General features: G+C 27.4%; 2 protein-coding genes across 2 annotated transcripts; one reads left to right on the top strand and one right to left on the bottom strand.

Moving 5' to 3' along the window:
* Nucleotides 1-14,148: 14,148 nt before the first annotated feature.
* Nucleotides 14,149-18,408, top strand: scat (VPS54 subunit of GARP complex scat). The gene is made up of 4 exons (XM_075824128.1): nt 14,149-15,700; nt 15,772-17,451; nt 17,517-17,651; nt 17,754-18,408. The coding sequence occupies exons 1-3, from the start codon at nt 14,322-14,324 to the stop codon at nt 17,623-17,625; spliced, it is 3,168 nt and encodes a 1,055-aa protein (XP_075680243.1). The 5' UTR covers nt 14,149-14,321; the 3' UTR covers nt 17,626-17,651; nt 17,754-18,408.
* On the bottom strand, nt 17,668-19,977 carry LOC113793889 (uncharacterized). Its single transcript, XM_027343964.2, has 2 exons — nt 18,036-19,977; nt 17,668-17,966 (listed from the first exon to the last, which is right to left on the bottom strand). The coding sequence occupies exons 1-2, from the start codon at nt 19,836-19,838 to the stop codon at nt 17,835-17,837; spliced, it is 1,935 nt and encodes a 644-aa protein (XP_027199765.2). The 5' UTR covers nt 19,839-19,977; the 3' UTR covers nt 17,668-17,834.
* Between the last annotated feature and the right edge of the window lie 180 nt (nt 19,978-20,157).

Genomic DNA, 20,157 nt, shown 5'->3' with positions numbered 1-20,157 from the left:
TAAATAGAAAAAAAATGAAACTGTGAATAAAATCACAGAGGCCATAGTTAGATAAATTTTGGTAACTTTCATTTTTAAAGGATTTTTTTTTATTTTCTTTAAAAAAAACAATAAGATTCAATGAAAAACGATCACTTAAAACTTTAAGAAGTATAGTAATATATCGATTCAATAAATTCACAATAACATTCATCAAAATAAACTATAGTTGATATTTATAGTTTTTTTTCATTATTAAAAAAATTAAGTTTTTTTAATAAATTAATTTAAAATCGAAACGAAAAAAAAAAATTGTGTGAAGGATTGACAAACAATTGTTTCAAAAACGTTTTCAACGTTATTTTTCCTCGTAACAATTTCCGACGGGTCTTAAGGTCATCCATTTAGAACAAGAACCTATCCTGTTGGCTTAAAAAAGGAATCGGTTGTATCATCTTTTGAATAATTGGCAATCAAATAACATTGATCACCACTATCATAATACCTAGAACATATTTCCATTTGCGTTTTTATTGGTTCAAATATTGGTGCCATTTCTTCAGGCCCACAAATGATATTCAGATAAGCAAACGTACATTGTACATAGACTTGCTTCAATGCACAACAAATTTGTTTTCTTATTTTAACATTACATTATAAATTTTTTTATAGTTAAAAACAAATTATAGAATTTATTGTAATATATTTAAAAAAAATGTTATTCAATATATTATTATTATGACTATAATTAATTTCAATCAGTATCATCATCATCATCATCATCATCCGAAGATTCAGTTGAATCTTCACGGATATAATTTGCAATCATATAACATTTATCCCCAACATCAAAGTATTTGGAACAAATGTCAATCTGTGTTTGAATTGGTTTGAGAATTGATGAGATTTCATCGGGTCCGCATATTATATTTAAATAAGCAAATGTGCATTGAACATAAACTTGTTTTAACGAGCAACAAATTTGCTTACTAATCAGATATGTTTCCATATCTTCTGCATCGATAGATAAATCATAATAATTTTTTATGTAACGATAATATTGTTTCAAGCAATGATTTTTAATATCATTTTTATATTTTGAACATTGTTTTTTGTCCATTAGATCAACATTTTTAAAGATTTTATCCAATGATATTTTGTTTGCCATTTCAGTTGTTGCAGTTGTTGTGTGTGGTTGATAATAATCATTTTTCCATTGTAATTTTTTTCCATACATATTATATTCGTATAGATAATAGAAAAATGAAAGTATGAATAATATCACAGATGCTGCAGTCAAGTATCTTTTTGTTACTTTCATTTTTACAAGATATTTGTTTTTTCTTTACAAAAATTGAGATTCAACGACAGATAGGTAGGTAGTGTTTTAAAATTGAAAATTTTTAGAATTCAAAGATTTCTGGGGATAGTGAATTCACACACAATTCACAATTCTTTCATCAGAATAAACTATATAGTCGATATTTATACAGGTTTTTTTTCATTTTTAAAAACAAAACAAACAGTTTTTTAAAAATAAATTAATTTAAAATCGAAAACGAAAAATCTAATTAATTAATTTTGTTTTCAAAATTCATTTTATTTCATTAGAGAAATGAAAATTTCTTTCATTTTATCAAACCCAAAATACCAAGCAAGCTTAAAGAATATTCTATTGAAGATGTTTTATTGTGACACCAAAACCAAATTGATACTATTTATTTATTAATGATTAGGTTAAAAACAAATTGTAGAATTTATTAATGCAATTTTAAAAAAAATGTTATTCTATAAATATTATTATGTTTTGAAAATTTCAATCAGTATCATCATCATCCTCATCGGATTCAGTTGTATCATCTTTGATATAATTTGCTATTAAATAGCATTCTGAATAATTTTTACTATTTTGTAACAGGTTATTTTTTATTTACAAAAATTTATTTATTTTATTGAAACACATTTTGTTTTATTATTTTAATCATGTGCAAATTTTTTTCTTTTATTTTCAGCTTCAATCAATATTAATTCATAATAATAACTTTCGCACATTGTCTGTATGCCTATATTTTCATCGTATAACGATGCAAATTCAATTGGCAAACAAATTGAATTTAAAAATGTTATCAAACATTTCATATAAACATAATTGAATTGACTGCAAATTTGTGACATAATCGAATCATCGCCGATAAAATTATCAATTCTATCCTGATCATATGGTCCAATAACATTATCATCATACATTTTTTGACAATGTTTCACTATGCGATCTTTATATTTTGGACATAGAATTTCTTTCGATAGATTTTTATTCGATTTGATTTCTTTGATCAGATCTCCAATAGGCATATCCGTTGTTGTTGTTGTTATTGTTATTGTTGTTGTTGTTGTCGTTGTTGTTGTTGTTATGGTTTTTGTTGTTGTTGTTGTTGCTGTTGTTGTTGGCTGCATTGCTTTGTTTTCTCCATTATCACTTTTTGGATCAATATAATAATGGCTAATTTGTGATGAATAGCCAATGAATATTGAGAAAATGAAAATTTTCATGAAAAGGTTTGCGTATTTCATTTTTAGTTTCAATGAAAAATTTGATGAAAAAAAATTACTTGAAAAATGATAAGATTCGATAAGTTTGAATTTGGTAGTGTGTTTATGGAATATCAGAAAAGTAATACTGATTCGATAAGATTTTCGCAATAAAATGTCAACTAAACTAAACTATAATCGATATTTATATAATTTTTGTAACAATGTATGCCGTTTTACAATTGAATTTTAATTTAAAATTAATTAAATTAAAAGTTGTTTATGAATTTATTATTTGTAATCGATTTATAATTTTATTTTATTTTTTACAAAATTATAATTATTATCATTTGTCATCATCATCATCATCAGCAAATTCATCGAATGGTTCATACATTTTTTCAAAATCAATCATTTTCATATTATGATAATAATTTTTACACATTGTTTGTATCGATTTGTTTTCCTGATGTAATGATACGAATTCTTTTGGTAAACAAATTCCATTCAAAAATGTTAGCAAACATTTTATATAATAATAATTGAATGTTTTACAAATTTGTTTCATAATTGTTGTATCACCATTATAATTATTAATTTTTTCTAAATGATATGGTCCAATTACATGTTCATTATAAATGGTTATACAATGTTTTACAATTCGATCTTTATATTTTGGACATAATGTTTCTTTTGATTCTTTTTTTATTTTTGATTTGATTTCTTTCAATAGTTCTTTGAAAGGTATTTGGTTTGTTGTTGTTATTTTTGTTGTTGTGGTTGTTGTGGTTGTAGTTGTTTTTGGCATTCTTTTTTTATAATATGAACGTTCATTATAACATTTTTGATTCATATAATCCATTGAATAAGAATAGCAAATGATTATTTGCATGCCAATCAAAATCATGATGGCTGCAATGAATTTTATACAAATGTTTTTGCAATGCATTTTTTGTTTTATTGATGGAAAAAACTTTCTGGAAAAATGAAAAGACAAGGATTCAATAAATTTACAAAACGTTTCGGTTTGATTGGTGTATAGCTTTTGGTAAAGTTATTAATTTTGATTCGATAAGATTTCACGATTAAAAAAATGTCAACTAACTAAACTATAATCGATATTTATACAATTTTTTGTTTCAAAAACAATGTTTATGTTTTACAATTGAATTTTAAAATTTAATTAACTATTTTTATTTTGTAATAATTTATTTTTTGTAATATTTTTTTTTGTAAAAAGATTTAATCAGTTTCTTTCTGATCATTCAATACTAATTGATAATGAAAACTTCTGCACATTGTTTGTATGGCTTTATTTTCTTCATGCAAGAAAGAAATCTTTTGGTTGACAAATTTCATTCAAAAATGTCAGAAGACATTCAATATAGATACGATTGAAAGCATTACAAATATTTATAATAGTCTCTTCATAATAAAGAAAATTTTCCATATTTTCCAGATCATAATCTGCATGTTTTTCATATTCTTTTAAACAATGTTTCACTATTCGTTCTTTATATTTTGGACAAAGTATTTCTTTTGGTTCATTAATTCGGGATTTAATTTCTTTTACCAATTCTTCAAATGGCATATCGATTATGGATGTTCGAATTGTTGTTGTTGTTGTTTGTACTGTATTATTATAATGATAATAATCTTCTTCATTATTATCATCATTATCAAAATAGCATTTATAATCCATTGGTGAATAGCAACAGAACATTTGAATGCCAATCAATAACAAAATAACTATTACAACAAATTTCATAGTAATAGTTGTATATTTCATTTTTTTTTGGATTTTCTAATTACGAATTGATAAGATTCGATTAATTTGTAAAAAATTATTATTTGATTTTAGTAAATTCAATAGACTTTCGTAGAATTATAATGGTGATTCGATAGGATTTCGCGATAAAATGTCAACTAAACTAACTATAATCGATATTTATGTAATTTTTTAACAATACATATGGTTTTACAATTAATTATAAATACAAAAATACAAACAAAATAATTAATCTGGTCTCAATTTACCGATTGTTGGCGTGTGTGTGTGTGGGTCCTTTAGGAAAGAATTGCCGCTGCCCGCCAATGCAAGGGAAACACTGAAGGCATGTGGTCAATAAATTGTGTCTTATGTTCATGTATACAAGAATAATGGTGTGTAAAGTGCGGTGTACAGATGTGAAAAACAATTAAATTAAGTTAGAAAATAAAATCAAAAATGACATAAAATAACAATAGGTACAAATATGAATTGACAATTAATTTAAAAAGAAAAGAAACGAGAATAAGAAGTAAATACGAAGATTGTTAAATTATACAGATGCGGATCGGTGTTCTAACGGCAGAGATGCTAAGGAGAAGCTGATAGAAGATGTGTTAACACGGTTGTTGTTTATGAATGGCAGTCCGTCAGAAATGTGCGTCACGAAACTGATCCAATCCTGCGCCAGGTCGTTGTTCCCAAGAATTATGTCCAGGTTGGCCAGATCGTCCGCGGATATACCATATTTTAATGCTATGCGATGACGGAAGTTTGTCCAAATGGGGCATTCCAGCATTAGGTGTTCCATTGTCTGCTGTTTGTTGTTGTTGCATGGACAGGTGCCATCCTCGATTATTTTGAACCTCCAGAGGTAATGTTTGATGGCACCATGACCAGACAATACTTGTGTTAATAATTTGCTCATACCGAGCTTGGTCTGCACTCTTTCCGCAGTTGCCAAACTCGGAATAAGTCCATCTGCCGGTTAAAGCTTCTGTGTTTCGTGCGGTCCATTCAGCAAATTGGATAAGTTTGCTGTGCTTATTTTTTTTGTGAACGATAATTATTTCAAACAAAAACATCACTTCATTCTGACAATTTATTTATTTAATAAAATATTAAATTTTAGAAATTATTTGAGAGATTTGAAACTATTTTAATCAATCATATTTGCGCGCGTCTAATCCCATTTTTGTCTTTCGGTTTCTTTTGTAATCAATATTAATTGATAATAAAAACTTTTACACATTGTTTTGATGCCTATATTTTCTTTATGAAAATTGGCAAATTCTTTTGGCAAACAAATACCATTCAAAAATGTTACCAGACATTTCATATAGTAGTAGTTGAATGCATGACAAATTTTCAACATCATCATATCATCACCGATAAAATTTTCAACCTTTTCCAAATCATATGGTCCAATTGAATATTGATCAAATACTTTCAAACAATGTTCAATGATTCGTTTTTTATATGTTGGACATAGTATTTCTTTCGATAAATGTCTATTGGATTTGATTTCTTTTAACAATTCTTCGAAATGTCTATCATCATCATTTGTGGTTGTAGTTGTTGTTGTAATTGTGGTTACTGTTGTTCTATTATAATAATCTTCATTATTACATTTTTGATCCATTGGTGATGAATAACAAATGAATATTTGCATGCCAATCAAGATCAATAGGGCTGCAATAAATTTGCTGCAGATGTTAGTGTAATGCATTTTTGTTTTTTAATTGACGAAAAAAACTTTCTGGAAAGATTCGGTAAATTTGTAAATTTACTTTGAATTAGGTAGAGTTATAAGGTTAATAGATTTGTAAATTTGAGATTCAATAAGATTTCGCGATAAAATGTCAACTAACTAAACTATAATCGATATTTATACAATTTTTTTTAAACTTCACGATGAAGTGGTAACAATTCGGCGTGATTACATATAAAATTCAAATTCGTTATTAAACAATGTAAATAATTTTCTTTGAAATTACAGCAAAAATTTTCCATTGTTTCAGGATCAATGAATGAATCACGTGATGATTGCATATATTCATTCAAACAATAATCTTTTATTTGATTTTTATAATTTTGGCATATTGTATTTGGACTTAAACGATGTTTATTTTGTAAAATATCTTGCCAAATTTGATTGATTGTTAATTTTTTGGTAGTTTTTGATATTTTTTCGATTGATTCTGATCACATTTCTCAGAATCTTCAAAATATTTATCACATAGTTTATAAATTCCTTGATTTCCATAATAGATTATTTCAAAATCTATTAATGGACAAATCATATGAAACAATGCATTGTATATAAACTTTTGTGAATGTACAGCAAGTTTGTTTCATTAACAATGCCGATCCAATAAATTTATGACCATTTATTTAATTTAATTTAGACTTTCATTTGGATATTATTTTCGGCCAATGATTCGACATCAATATGTTCATCGAACAATTTTGAATCATATTTTTGCCTTGTGGATTTATTCAATTCATTAAGTTTGGTGCTTTTAAAATATTGTAAGAGTGTGTTCATCAAATTGATGTATGGAAGACTGTCATTATCATTATTTTATTAATCATTCAACTCGGACTTATATACTGCAGTAGGGTTATGCGCATGACAAGTAATGCTACAATATTTATCAATATATTTTAATTTTATAATAAAAATAAAAACTATCAGTGGTAATAATATTTCAGCAATAATAATTCATATGAATCATTTGATAAAATAAATTATAATCAGATCATATTTTTACTATTGAAATTTTTGAAATTTATAATCAAACTTATTCAATTTTTTTTTGTTTCTTTTTTCGAAAAAAAATTTTATTATATAAAATTGATTAATATAAACCACAAATAAATTTAATAACTAATAATAACTATTTTTTCTATCAATATTCACTGGTATGATATTCGGCTGTAATATTTGTATTACAATCATTTGGAAATTTTTGAAAATATATTGAGCATAAATTTGCTAATCCCTTGACTATTGGATTAATTGAATCAAATTCAATTGATGCACAATTAAAATTCAATTTCAGATATATTTTTCTTAACGTGCAACAAATATCTTCCATATTTTCGGCCAGTGAATCGCTATCATGCTCGTCGATTAATTTCATATCATATTTTTTTCTTGTTAATTCATTTAAATCGTTGAGCATGGTTTTGTATGTTTTACATTCTTGATTTTTTATTTCTTCAATTTCTTCAGTTAACTCTATTATCAATGGCCAATCAATTTCATTAATTTCTTCATCATCATCATTTTCATCATCATAATCAGAATCCGTTGTTGTTACTGTCGCTGTTGTTGTTGTTGGATAATTATAATCATCATCATCATCATCATCATAATAATCGTCATAATCGTCATCATCATCATCAGAATTTGCTGTTGTTGTTGAAGGGGTTGAAGCAATCTGTTTTGTTGTTGTTGCTATGGTTGTGGTTACATATTGGCCACCGATTTTATCCTTCTCAATAAAAAAAAGTAAGGCCAATTGAATGGCCATCAAAAATGCCAAAATTAAAACGATTTTTTGTTTGCGTTTCATTTTTGGTAGCGTTTAAGTTGTAAATATTTCGGATAGTTTCAGAAAGATTCGATAAACTTTTTGAAAAATATTTACCAGATTATCGATATTTATACAGTTTTTTTTGAAATAATTAATAATAATGTTAATTTTATTAATTATTTTACATTATTATTTACAAAGTTTTCAGATTTTATAATTGGTTTGCAATTATACAAAGGTTTGCAATTCCTTTGATTTGAAGATAAAGTGAATTAAATTCACTTGCTTATTTTTTTTTTTAAATCAATAATCAAATCAATCAATTTTGATAATCAGGATGAATTATCCTAAGGACAATCATCATAAAACAAATTCAAATTTTCGTAGTTTTTTCTTATCGCTTCCGATCACATCTTTTTTTCGTCCGAATTTCTATAACATGCGATTTCTCTCAGCTCTGGCTTTATATTCATAATAATCGGTATCATTATTATCCAAACTGGTATCATTATCATCGAGATTGGTATCATTATCATCATAATTTAATAATTTAGTTTATCCAGTTTAAATTTATATTCAAGGCATTACATTATCATTTTCATCATAATCATCATCGGCTTCTGTTGTTGGTGGTGAATAATCCAAATCATCATATTCATGATCATAATCATCATCGGAATCTGCTGCTGTTGTTGATGGATATAGGCCAGAATTTTATTTTTTTCAATATAGTAAAGGAATGAATGGCTATTTAAGATGGCCAAAATTAATACGATTTTTTGTTTTAATTTCATTTTTTTTTCTATAGAATTAAACTGCGATTGTTGTCGTTATTTTTAGGAGGGTTATAATGATTCATAATTGTTTGGAAGATCATTAGAACTGGTTAGTTTACTCACTTTCTTAAATACTATGGTTGGATCCCTTGGTTTGAAATTCATAATTGTTTGCTTATTCGATATGTATCAAATCATAATAATCTATTAAAATTTATTTTTTAATAAAACATAATAAAAACTTTTTATAATAACTATTTATTTAAAAACATTTTTTTGAGAGTATTATGATCGTACATCCTTACAAATAATATTAATAAAATTTATTTCTTTTTAATAATCTTCGAAATATATTACAAAATTTGATGACAATAACGGCAATTGATATTTTACTGGAAAAATTCTTCTCTTTTCTTTTCCAGACGAATGAGATTTATCAATTTTGATTATATTCGTAACTGATTGCGTTTACTAAATCTTCTATTTTATTAGCATATATGTTTACTAAAATTGTATCATTTATTTGGACTTATTGTAAATTTGTTAAATAAAGTAAAATAAAAAATTTAAATATTTAGCATTGAATATTTTATATATTATAATATAAATTTTAAATTAACTCATTAATTTTCAATGAAACTCCATCTTCGTTGACAAAGATCATTATCATTGAAATAAGATTGGCAAAATTTTGCCAATCTTTTTCTTTCATTAAGAATTGATTTTTGATTGAATTGATGTGCTAGATTTTTAATAAAACATTTCAAATAGATTCTTTCAAAAGAACAACATAAGTTTTTTATGATGTTCTTTTTCCCAATCAAATATTTTTCGAAAATTTGATGGCAATTTTTATGTATTGGCAAAATTGGTTTTGTTGATGCTGTTGATGATATCTCTGTCGAAATGCGAACCCAACAGTAAATCAATCTTGAACTTCCATATTCGATAATTCTTGCCATCGAATTTTTCAATGGTAGATCGTGCTTTTTCCAAGTTAGTAGCCGAAACTTCCATTATTGATCACAACACAAGCAAAAAACAAATAAAACACAGTAAAAAAAAACACAGTATATTCACAATTCATAACACTTTTAAAATAATTATCAACATATTTTAATTTTATAATAAATTAAATGATATTTTATATCATTTGATATTATGAATCATTTGATAAAATAAATTAGATTATATCAACTATTAAAATTTTTGAAATTAGCAAATAATTTTTAACATTATCATCATCATTATCACATCGCATTCATTTGGAAAATTTTTATAATAAATTGCACAATTTCTTTGATTTGATGACAAAGTGAATAATTAATTCACTTGATGCACAATTAAAGTTTAAATGAAGATAAACTTTTTTCAGCGTGCAGCATTCCATTTTTAAATTTTCAGCTAATGAATCGATGTCATGTTCGTCGATCAATTTGAAATCATATTTTTATCTTGATGATTTTCGACCCAATAACTTTCAGTATATTCTCGCTTCATAATCAATAATTACTAGTTGATGGAAAACCGGCAGTCACAGTAATTTTTGGTAATACTTTCATTTGTTAAACTTTATTATAAAAATGTGTACGACGACGATGTGTGTGTGTGCACATGTGAACAATGTGGCTGGTTTGAAATTCTGTTGTTTGAGCGCACGTGGCAGGAAAAAGGAAATTCAAATTATCGAAAAATATATTTTTTTATTCATAAATTCTATCATTTTATTTGTATTACACTAAACATTTTACAAACAATTTACAATTTCGATTATATTTGGATTTTTCTGTTCCGGCCAAAAATCATGTTCAAGCATAAAATTTGATTCAAAAAAATAAATTCCTTATTACCATTATCATAATCTTGATCATTATCGAAAACATTACAATCGCTATTGTTAACAGTAATGTATTGTAAAAATATAGTTTATCATTATTATCATTTTCGATAATTTTCTCATTTATCGGTAATGCTTCAATTTGTTTAATGATGATCAATATGATCAACAGAATTTTGATAACGAATGACATTTTTTAAAAAATATTACAATTTTTAAATATTTTTCAGTAAATAATGGATGATACTGATGTTGATTTATCGTAGAGTTTTATTTTCATCAATGAAAATTTAACAGATTCGATAAAACATTTCAAAAATTTGCTAACTTTTTTCCGATTTATATACCGTTTTTGTTTTTCTATTGAATTAATAATTACAATTACAAATATAATTTTACAAATAATTTTTTTTACTAAACTAAATCAAATTAATTTTTAATTAGCTTCAGAGCTTTTGAGCAATGGTGCAGGCTACCGGTCAAAGGTGCCGGAGTCATATTATTTAAGGGTTCGCCATGGACAAATCAATGGCTATTCAACCAAGGGAAGAATTTATCGTTGTCCCAGTGGACGAATGCAATCAAAATGTCGACGAATTGCATTCATCTCTTTTGGGCCACAGTAATGGATGGTAGCTCGTTCAGTTCTGAATGAAGACAGAAACGCTACACAAGCCTGGATAATCGCTGCAAATTAGTCGTCACCATCATCAAGATATGCGACAAAATAAAGGATTGCATAACTAGCCGCTGGTTCGAAGTTAACAAAGCAAAGTATAATGTATCGATAGTGAACGGATCGAATCTGATGAAAATGTGTGAAAACAAATGAAAAAAAAGTAAGGTGATGATCGAAAAAGAATCTTATTAATGATAGGAGCGTGTATTATATTGATTCGATAAATAAATTTTTACTAAACTAAACTTTAGTCGATATTTATACAGGTTTTTTTTAAAGTTAATTATGATTAAATTAAATTATGTTACACTATTGATAACATGATTGTTTTCAATGATCGTGTGTACGCTATTGTTTTCAGGTATACCCCACTTAATCCGAATTTTTATATAAAAACTATTTGAAATTTATTTTCAATATTTGAAATAAAAATTATATAAAAAAAATTATTTAAAATAAAATTTAAAAATTTAAAAACGTTCTCGAATACCATTACATTCATCAGTGGCATCAAAGTATCGCATGCAAAATCGGTTTAATCCTTCAATTTCTTGATAGAGTGAATTAAATTCACTCGGATCGCAAATGTAATCAAGTTCTGTAACAATACAAACGATATATATTTCTCTCAAAGCACAACATATATTTTTCAATTTATCAATTCTATTGTTACTATTCCACTGTGTTAATTGTTGACGATATTCTGCCAAACAATTATTTTTAATCTTTTCCTTTTCATTTTTACAATTATAATTGATATTATCATGATGAATAATTTGTTCATTTTCATTTGGTGGCAAATATTTTTCCAAAGGACATTCATCATCAATATCAATATCAATATGATCATAATCACGATAAATCGGTAATGAATTGCCAAGATGAATAATCAAAATCAAAATCAGAATAAATTTGGCCATTTTCATTAATGATTTCAATAATTTTAGCAGTGAAGGTGAATTTACTTTTGATAAAACACAATAAAAATTTTACGGATTCAATTTTACTTGCGGGGAGAGTTTGTGGTAAAATTGAATTTTAAATTCAATCAAACGATTCGAGATAATATTTCTTAAACTAAACTTATCGTCAATATTTATACAGTTTTTTTTTAAAAAAAATATTACAATGAAACTATATTTAATTATTAAATTAATATTAAAATTTTTTAAAAACAAATTTACGTTTTTCAACAGTTATATTAATCAAAAATATCGATTGTTTGTGTGTAACCGATAAGTATCAATATAGCCCATATTATGAAAAATACATCAAAATTGAATTACTGCTCCTTATTGGAGTTGCTCTCTACACACAGTAAATAATCACTGAAAAAAATCGGGGATAATTCAAAAAAAAAAAATCTCAAAACACACGAACCAAATGGCCAAGATCCTTTTTTTTCATTGAGAAAATTTTCTTGATTTCTTTTCTCTGTCCATCACCAAAAATATGGTGGGGACCGTATTTTTTTATGATTTTTCTGACTACACTCACGAATGAATTAGGTTAACGCACTTGTTTTTCATTATCAGCATAACATTTTCGAACAAAAAAAGAACCTTGCCAGAGACAAATGCTTGGGACCGGAAAACGTTTGAATGAGTGAGTGAGTGACATATTACAGTCCTCCATTTAATATTGAGAAGATATTGTTGTAGTTGTTTCTCACACACTGAAAAAAATGGGAGAAAATAAACACTACCACTAAGTTTTTATTGATTGAATGAAAATTAACGATGACGACAACAAGGACCAAAACAAAAATCAATAATCTTGTAGGGTTTTTTTTGTCGTTCGGTCGGTCGGTTCCCATCAACATCATCATTGTCAACAACAACAGGCAACAAGTAGGCAGCAATAGTATTATCGATGGTGGTGGTGGGGACTCATTCATAACATTTTTTTTTTCATTCATTGAATCTTTTTTTTTCTCCTGGTTTCTGGTTAGTGGATAATGATCAATGATGATGATCAAGTGTTTCACACACACACAAAAAACAACCCAAAAAAGCAGTGCATATTGTATGATGATCATATCATAATAAATGGTTCTTTTTTCGTTTTGTTTTGTTTGGCAGCAGAAAATAGAGATCATTTTCAAGGATAAGATTCAAAGATTTGAAGCAAAGTAGTGTGTTTTTTTTGGTGTGACAAGACCATTAATGAAATGATGATGATCAAAAAAAAAGAAGAGGACAAGTGTATCACTTTACAATTTTGATAACAATCATTATCAACTGTTGATGATATGACTATGATGAAGAATTATTATATGACCCTTCAAGATGATGTTTGATGTTTCGGATATTCCATTGGAATGTTATATTATTATCATCATCATTGACGACTAATGATGAATATGATGATGATGATATGTGCTGTGATGTTTGTGATATGTGATGTGATGTGTTCTGTGATGGCATTATGGTGTCATTAATGTCGAATTAACAAACATAGAAAAGAAGAAAACGGCTTTTTTTGCTTTTGGGTGAATTTCCATGACAAAAAATAAAAAACAACAAAAAACTAAATAAAACGACCATCATGATGATGATCCGAATCATCATCATTTGTCAATGGAGAAATTTGTCGGCGTAATTTTTTTTGATGATGATAATAATGATGGTCATAGAGATGGTCATAATGAAATTGAAAAAAATTTGTTAACAATGAAATTATATTCATTCGAATGGAATTTAAAATGATTACCATGGATAATTAATTAGGAATCTTCTTTTTGTTTTTTCATCTTCTTGTTGTTGTTGTTGTTTGTTTTTTCATCTTCTTGTTGTTGTTGTTGTTTGTTTTGTTCTCTGATTGAGTTGTTAGTTTTTCCGGGCAGAAATTGCTTCAAGAAATTCATTAATCATAATCACCATCACAATCAATATCACATCGAAACCAGAAACAGGAAGAATTCGATTTCGAATTCGAATCGAATCATGCTGAACGAAATAATCGATTGTTAAAACGATAGTGCCATCTATTGGCCAGAAAAAAATTATGAAAAGAATGTTTTGTTGTTGTTCGATATACGTACCATACGGATCAATTTTTGTTGTTTTTGTTTTTGATTGATGATAATGATGATGATGACGATATCAACATTTTAATGATTTTCGTTTGATTTTTTTGTGTTTGAAATTATAAAGAAAAAGACAATGACGATACCTCGATTACGAATATTCATTGTTTATTGTTAACGAAGATGATGATGATGGAAACGAATACAAAGATGAGCAAAACATCGTCGACGACGACGACGACAAAACATTGGAAACGTTGTGAATTTTGTACCATGTCGAATGGTGATAATGGTGAAACAATAATATTTTCATCACCATTTCATTTTGGTAATCATTTACGTACATATCATAGTAAAATTGAAGGTGGTTCATATGTTTGTTCATATGGTTCGAATGGTATGTGTCCATTATTACCATATGAAGGTTTAAATGGTCGTGATTATGAAACACATATTGCTAAATGTCATATATTTCCTACGGGAACATCCACATCCAAATCCACATCTAAATCGAACGATGTTTCATCATCAACGAAAAATGTCAAACAAATCAACAAACTTAATGATAATCAAAACTGTGATGATAATGATAATGATTTTCCTCGACCATCGTCGACGATTATTCCAACTACTGGATCATTCCTGGCCAATCAACCATCGATCAATGATCGACCAAATGTTATTGATAATATTAATTGGAATGTATTTTCGGCATCACAAGATTTAACATCAATTCTAAATGACCCGTATAAACCAAGAAGTTATTATGATAATTTATTCACTAAGGATTGGGGAGCGAATTTCATCGATACCGGACATGTTCCATCATATGCAATGGTAAAAAAACCATCGCGGTTAATATTTGAAAATTATATGAAAAAAATCCAAAAACGTAAACGTTCTATACCCGAATCTCATCACCATCGATCACAATCATCATCAACTTTTGAATATCGTTCGGATGATAGTGCGGGTGATTCAATTTCTGGTCGATTAGTACCACGATTATTTTTCGATCCAGATTTCAACCTCGATAAATCGGAAACATTTCAACAATTAATAAGATTGTTTGTGAATAGTGATAATCAACAACAACAACAAATCGATAATAATGATCAACAATTTGATTTAGAATCATTATTTCAAACAAAATCAATGAATGAAATACAAAAATTATTAAGTGAATATTTGGATATTGTTGAACAAGATCTTTCACAACAAATTGGTCATCGTTCACAAGATTTTTTCCAGGTTATGTCATCAATGGATTTAATAATGGAAAAACTGAAAGATTCCATACGGCAAGTAACACAAATCCGTCAGGTTTGTCATCAACTTAATGATTCATTAATCAAACCGGTTCAATTAATTAATGAATCAAATCGATTACGAACAAAATATCGTGATGTTTTCAAAAAAATCAATTGGATCGCTACTGTACATCAAACACAACCAACTATTCAATTATTGCTATCGAAAAATGATTATGCCGGTGCATTGGATTTGATTTCAACATCGGAAGAAGTTGTTGCACAAGAATTAAATGGTGTTATTAGTCTTCGGTAAGTTTGGTAAAAATTTTGATTGAAATTTTCGTATCCATTTTCCGTTTTTCTATTTCCACATTACACAGATATCTACGGTTGCAATTGATGGAAATTGAAAAGGTTATCGAACAAATGTTGAATGAAGAATTTGTTAAATATTTAACTGCCGAATGGAATCGACCAATGATCAACAATGGAAACGATGATGACCAAAATGATAATTCATATGATTCACAAAAAGAAAAATTTCTATCAATCATTTATGGTATGCTAAAGCTGCAACGTTTTAATTTTATTGATACATTTCGTGAAGAAGCATTTACAGCTATAAAAACTAGTGTAAAACAAACGGTTATTGAAACATTATCGGCTGAAGATAATATTGAAGTTGCTCGAATTGATTCAAGTCTTTTTGATCAATTGAAATTGCTTTGTTTTGATAAATGGATCGGATGTTTGATTACCGTATTTGAACGTTTAATTATTTTACTTCGTCGTGTACGTTATGTTTATGATGTTATTAATGATGGATTTGTTACAATGACTTATAATAGCAATAATTCTTCGTTAACTTCGACAATCGATGATTTACAATTTTGCCACGATTCAAAAGATGATAATCAAAATGATGGTGGCCATGATAATAATGATGGTACTAAACTAATTCTACCAATCGATTATTATGATCTAAGTTCTCGATTAAAAGAAATTCTACATTCAATTTGTGATTTTGCACATAGCCGAACGGCAAATATTATTGAATTAAGATCAAATGATGGTAGTTTGGATAGATTTGATTCTGGACAATTTCTTCAACTAACCGAATCAATTGAATCATTTTGTAATGAATGTGAAATTGTTTGCGGTAGACGTAGTCCAAATTTGAAATTGGTTATACAAATACAATCAAATAAATTTGTATCAAAATTTCATGATGAACGTAAACGACAATTACGACAATTATTAGATTTGGAACAATGGAAACCAGTGAATACGATTAGTGTACAAATTCAACAACTTTATCATCGAATTATTATGGTGGATGAATATGATGATCTTATACAAATTTATCAAGATTTTAAAAATTCCAGATTTAATTCCGAAGATTCATCAACGACGTCTTATGTATTGTTAAATGGTGAACGTTTTGTTATTGTAAACACTGTGATTAATTTTGTCTATATGATTATTGATTATTGTCAACTTGGTCAACAATTTGGTTCAACACTAAGTCCAGATATATTTATGCGTTTGATTGATTTGCTAAAATTATTCAATTCACGAACATCACAACTAATTCTAGGTGCTGAAGCATTACAAGTTGCCGGTTTGAAAACAATATCCGCAAGAACATTAATAATATCAATGCGTTCATTAATTTTTATTCAACGTTTTCTACCACGTATTCGTCATCATTTTCAACGTCTGTTATCGAATAAAACATCAACAATGCTTAAACATTTGGATGAATTGAATGAATTATATGTAAATCATTTGGATAAAATACCGGAAAAAATTATCAATTTAGTACATGATGTTATTGATGTACACATTAGGAATAAATGGGTTGCTAAAGCACCAATACCATCACAATCATTTCAAATAATTTCCCAACATTTATCCCGATTACATGATAATGTTCAAGATATTCTGCCTGCCGATGATTTACAAAAATTATTTCAAAAAATTCATTCCATTGTTATTGATATTTTTCGTGAACAATTAATTCGTTTAAAAATTATGAATGATGGTGGACCACAACATGGGTAAGTGTTTGTTTGATTTTGATGAATTTCACATTCACAGAATATTAATCCAATTCATTCCTCAGGCTAGTCACACAAGAATTGGCATTCTATACACAAAATATGAGAAATCTATCGATTGGTAAACAATTAAATTTAACCTATAATGATTTATGGTTATCATCATCATCGTAATTTGATTTTCGTAAACAAAAAAAAAGGTTTCCAAATTCAATATTCAATATTAAATCTTTTTATTTATTTATATTTTTTTATTTATTTAAAAAAAATTGATAAAAACATTAAAATTCATTCATTTTTAGAAAAAAAATATAGAGATTTTATCAAAACAAAAAAAGAAGAAGAAAAGACTCAAGGTATGCCCAAAATCCAATAATCCAAAATCAATGCATTTTGAGCAATAATTCAATTGCTTTATCCCTATCGTTATTTGTTTTGAATAATGCTTTTATTGATTTTCGTCGATCAAAACCAAAATCCAACATTTGTTTTAATATTTTTAGGAAATTTTCGGCCTATTCAAGAAGAAAAACAATGTTTTTAATCATCAGGATTGATTGTAACAAAAAAAACAACATAATTACCTTATTTTTATCATAATTATTAAAATGTAGGGCAATTTCAGCATCCAAACAATCATAACCTTGATCTTCCAGCTGTTGTAATGCCAGTAGATATTCAAATAATTTTTTATCATCATTATTATTTAAATCCATATGTTTAACTGCACGGGCAATACGATCACGACGAAAACCCATTTGACAAAGATGATCAATGAATTTTTTCTGATCATCTGATAATGTATCATATGGATCATTTATTGTTCCAGGATTGTTATTGTTATTGTTGTTGTTGATAGGTTGTTGTTGATGACGATAATAATCATTAGGCATACGAGATGGTGGTGTTTTTGAACGATCATGATTATTATTTAATAAATAAAAATTATTTGTTTGATGATTTGGATATATTAATTGTTGTTGATCACAGTTAGTTGACCTTGAATCATGTGGGCCTTGAATTATCGTTGATGATGATGATGATGATGGTATTTGTGTTAAATCTGAAACACTTTTCGATCTTGATGATAATGTTGTTGTTGTCGGCGTCATTGCATTCATCATTGAAAAAGATTGATTATTATTATTTGGTTCATAGAAATCTTTTTTTTCCGATAAAGATCTTTTCATTTCAAATGAAAATGGATTTGTTATCATTGTAGTTGGTTGTTGTTGATAAGGATAATGATTCGAATAATGATGGTAATTATGATGATGATTATCCATTACCATCATTGTATTGGGATGTGAATAACCGAATGGCTGCTGCTGTGGATGATAATGCCCGGCAGCAGCAGTAGTAGTAGTCATCATTTGAGAATAATTTGTCGGATATGATGAATAATTATTCAATGGAAAAGATGTTGTCGTCGTTGTTGATAATGGTGGATGACTATGAGCATCTTCGACTGTTTGATTTAAATGCTGTTGTTGATAATGATGTTGATGATTAATCGGAGAATTTCTGGGCACCTGTGGAACTGTTGTAGCCGATGTCGATAAAGGTGATGATGATGATAATGACGATGTTGTTGTTGACGTTGTTGTAGAAAAATTTAAGGCACCAAAAACTTTATTCAATTCTTTAAATTCATCAATCGATTGTAATTCAACATTATCAAATGGACTAGAATCATCATTTTCAAATTCTTTTGGATTGACTAATGTTCGATGATGATGATGATGATGACGATTTGGATGTGGATTTTTTATCGTTGTCGTTGTTATTTCATTATTAACGATGTTTGATTCGAATGAATTTGCACTGGCCACAGTCGGATCACAATTATTATTATTGCCACCATTATTCGCCATAGATGGCTGTGGTTTTAGAATTTCATTCGAAACAAAATTATATAATCTTGTTGTTGAACCATTATTATCATCGTTTGATCGATGATTATCATTTGTTATGGTTACAGTAGCCGTTGGTTGATGTTCTTGTTGTTGCCAATCATTCGAACCAACAAAAGTTGCGATAGTGGATGGCGGTGCCGATGATAATATCACGGGTGTTTGTTGTTGTTGTTGCTGTTTAGCCATCATCATTTCTGTAAATTCTTTTTTCCTTGCTTCATATCGTTGTAATTGTTCTGCTTTACGTTTTTCATTCAAAACATAAACTTCGATTGCAATCAATTCCGAATCAAATTTATAATCTTCAATTTTATATTGATCAATATCATCATCATCATCATCGTCGTCATCATCATCACAATCTGAATTATCAATAAAAATTGAAACATTATTCAATAATTTAATATATTTATCTTGAAATTTCATTGGAATATCATCGATATTGTTGTTTAGTTCACGAAAATGATTCATTATTCTTCTTCTTCTTGGCAAAACATTCAATCACAAAACGACAATAATAACGAATGGATGGAGCATTAATCAATTTTAATTTAGGAATAATTTTCTCTCAATTATCGTCATCTGATCATTTGACAAAATTTTCGTTTTTTTTTCTTTTTGCATTCAAAGAACGAACAACAAATAAAAATAAAAACCAATATCAACAATATGCGCTTGAGAAAGAAAAAACAGTCAGTTTTTTACCATGATTTCTTTGTTTTTTGTTTGTTTGTTTGCAACACACAATCGATAAACATTTTAATCAAATTTCAATCACACAAGAATTATA

The sequence above is a fragment of the Dermatophagoides pteronyssinus genome, unplaced genomic scaffold (assembly GCF_027571235.1).
Source record: "Dermatophagoides pteronyssinus isolate colony J.1.1.1.1 unplaced genomic scaffold, Derpt_VIB-CSIC_2022.12 sq0050, whole genome shotgun sequence".
Lineage (NCBI taxonomy): Eukaryota > Metazoa > Arthropoda > Arachnida > Sarcoptiformes > Pyroglyphidae > Dermatophagoides > Dermatophagoides pteronyssinus.
The sequence above is the reverse complement of the archived record's forward strand: the minus strand, read 5'-3'. Positions and strand labels throughout refer to the sequence as shown.

Coding starts and splice junctions, on each gene's coding strand:
- scat (XM_075824128.1), top strand. CDS start 14,322: ATGATGATGATGGAAACGAATACAAAGATGAGCAAAACATCGTCGACG. Junction 15,701..15,771: donor AATGGTGTTATTAGTCTTCG/GTAAGTTTGGTA, acceptor CACATTACACAG/ATATCTACGGTTGCAATTGA. Junction 17,452..17,516: donor GATGGTGGACCACAACATGG/GTAAGTGTTTGT, acceptor TTCATTCCTCAG/GCTAGTCACACAAGAATTGG.
- LOC113793889 (XM_027343964.2), bottom strand. CDS start 19,838: ATGAATCATTTTCGTGAACTAAACAACAATATCGATGATATTCCAATG. Junction 17,967..18,035: donor ATAATTATGATAAAAATAAG/GTAATTATGTTG, acceptor CTTCTTGAATAG/GCCGAAAATTTCCTAAAAAT.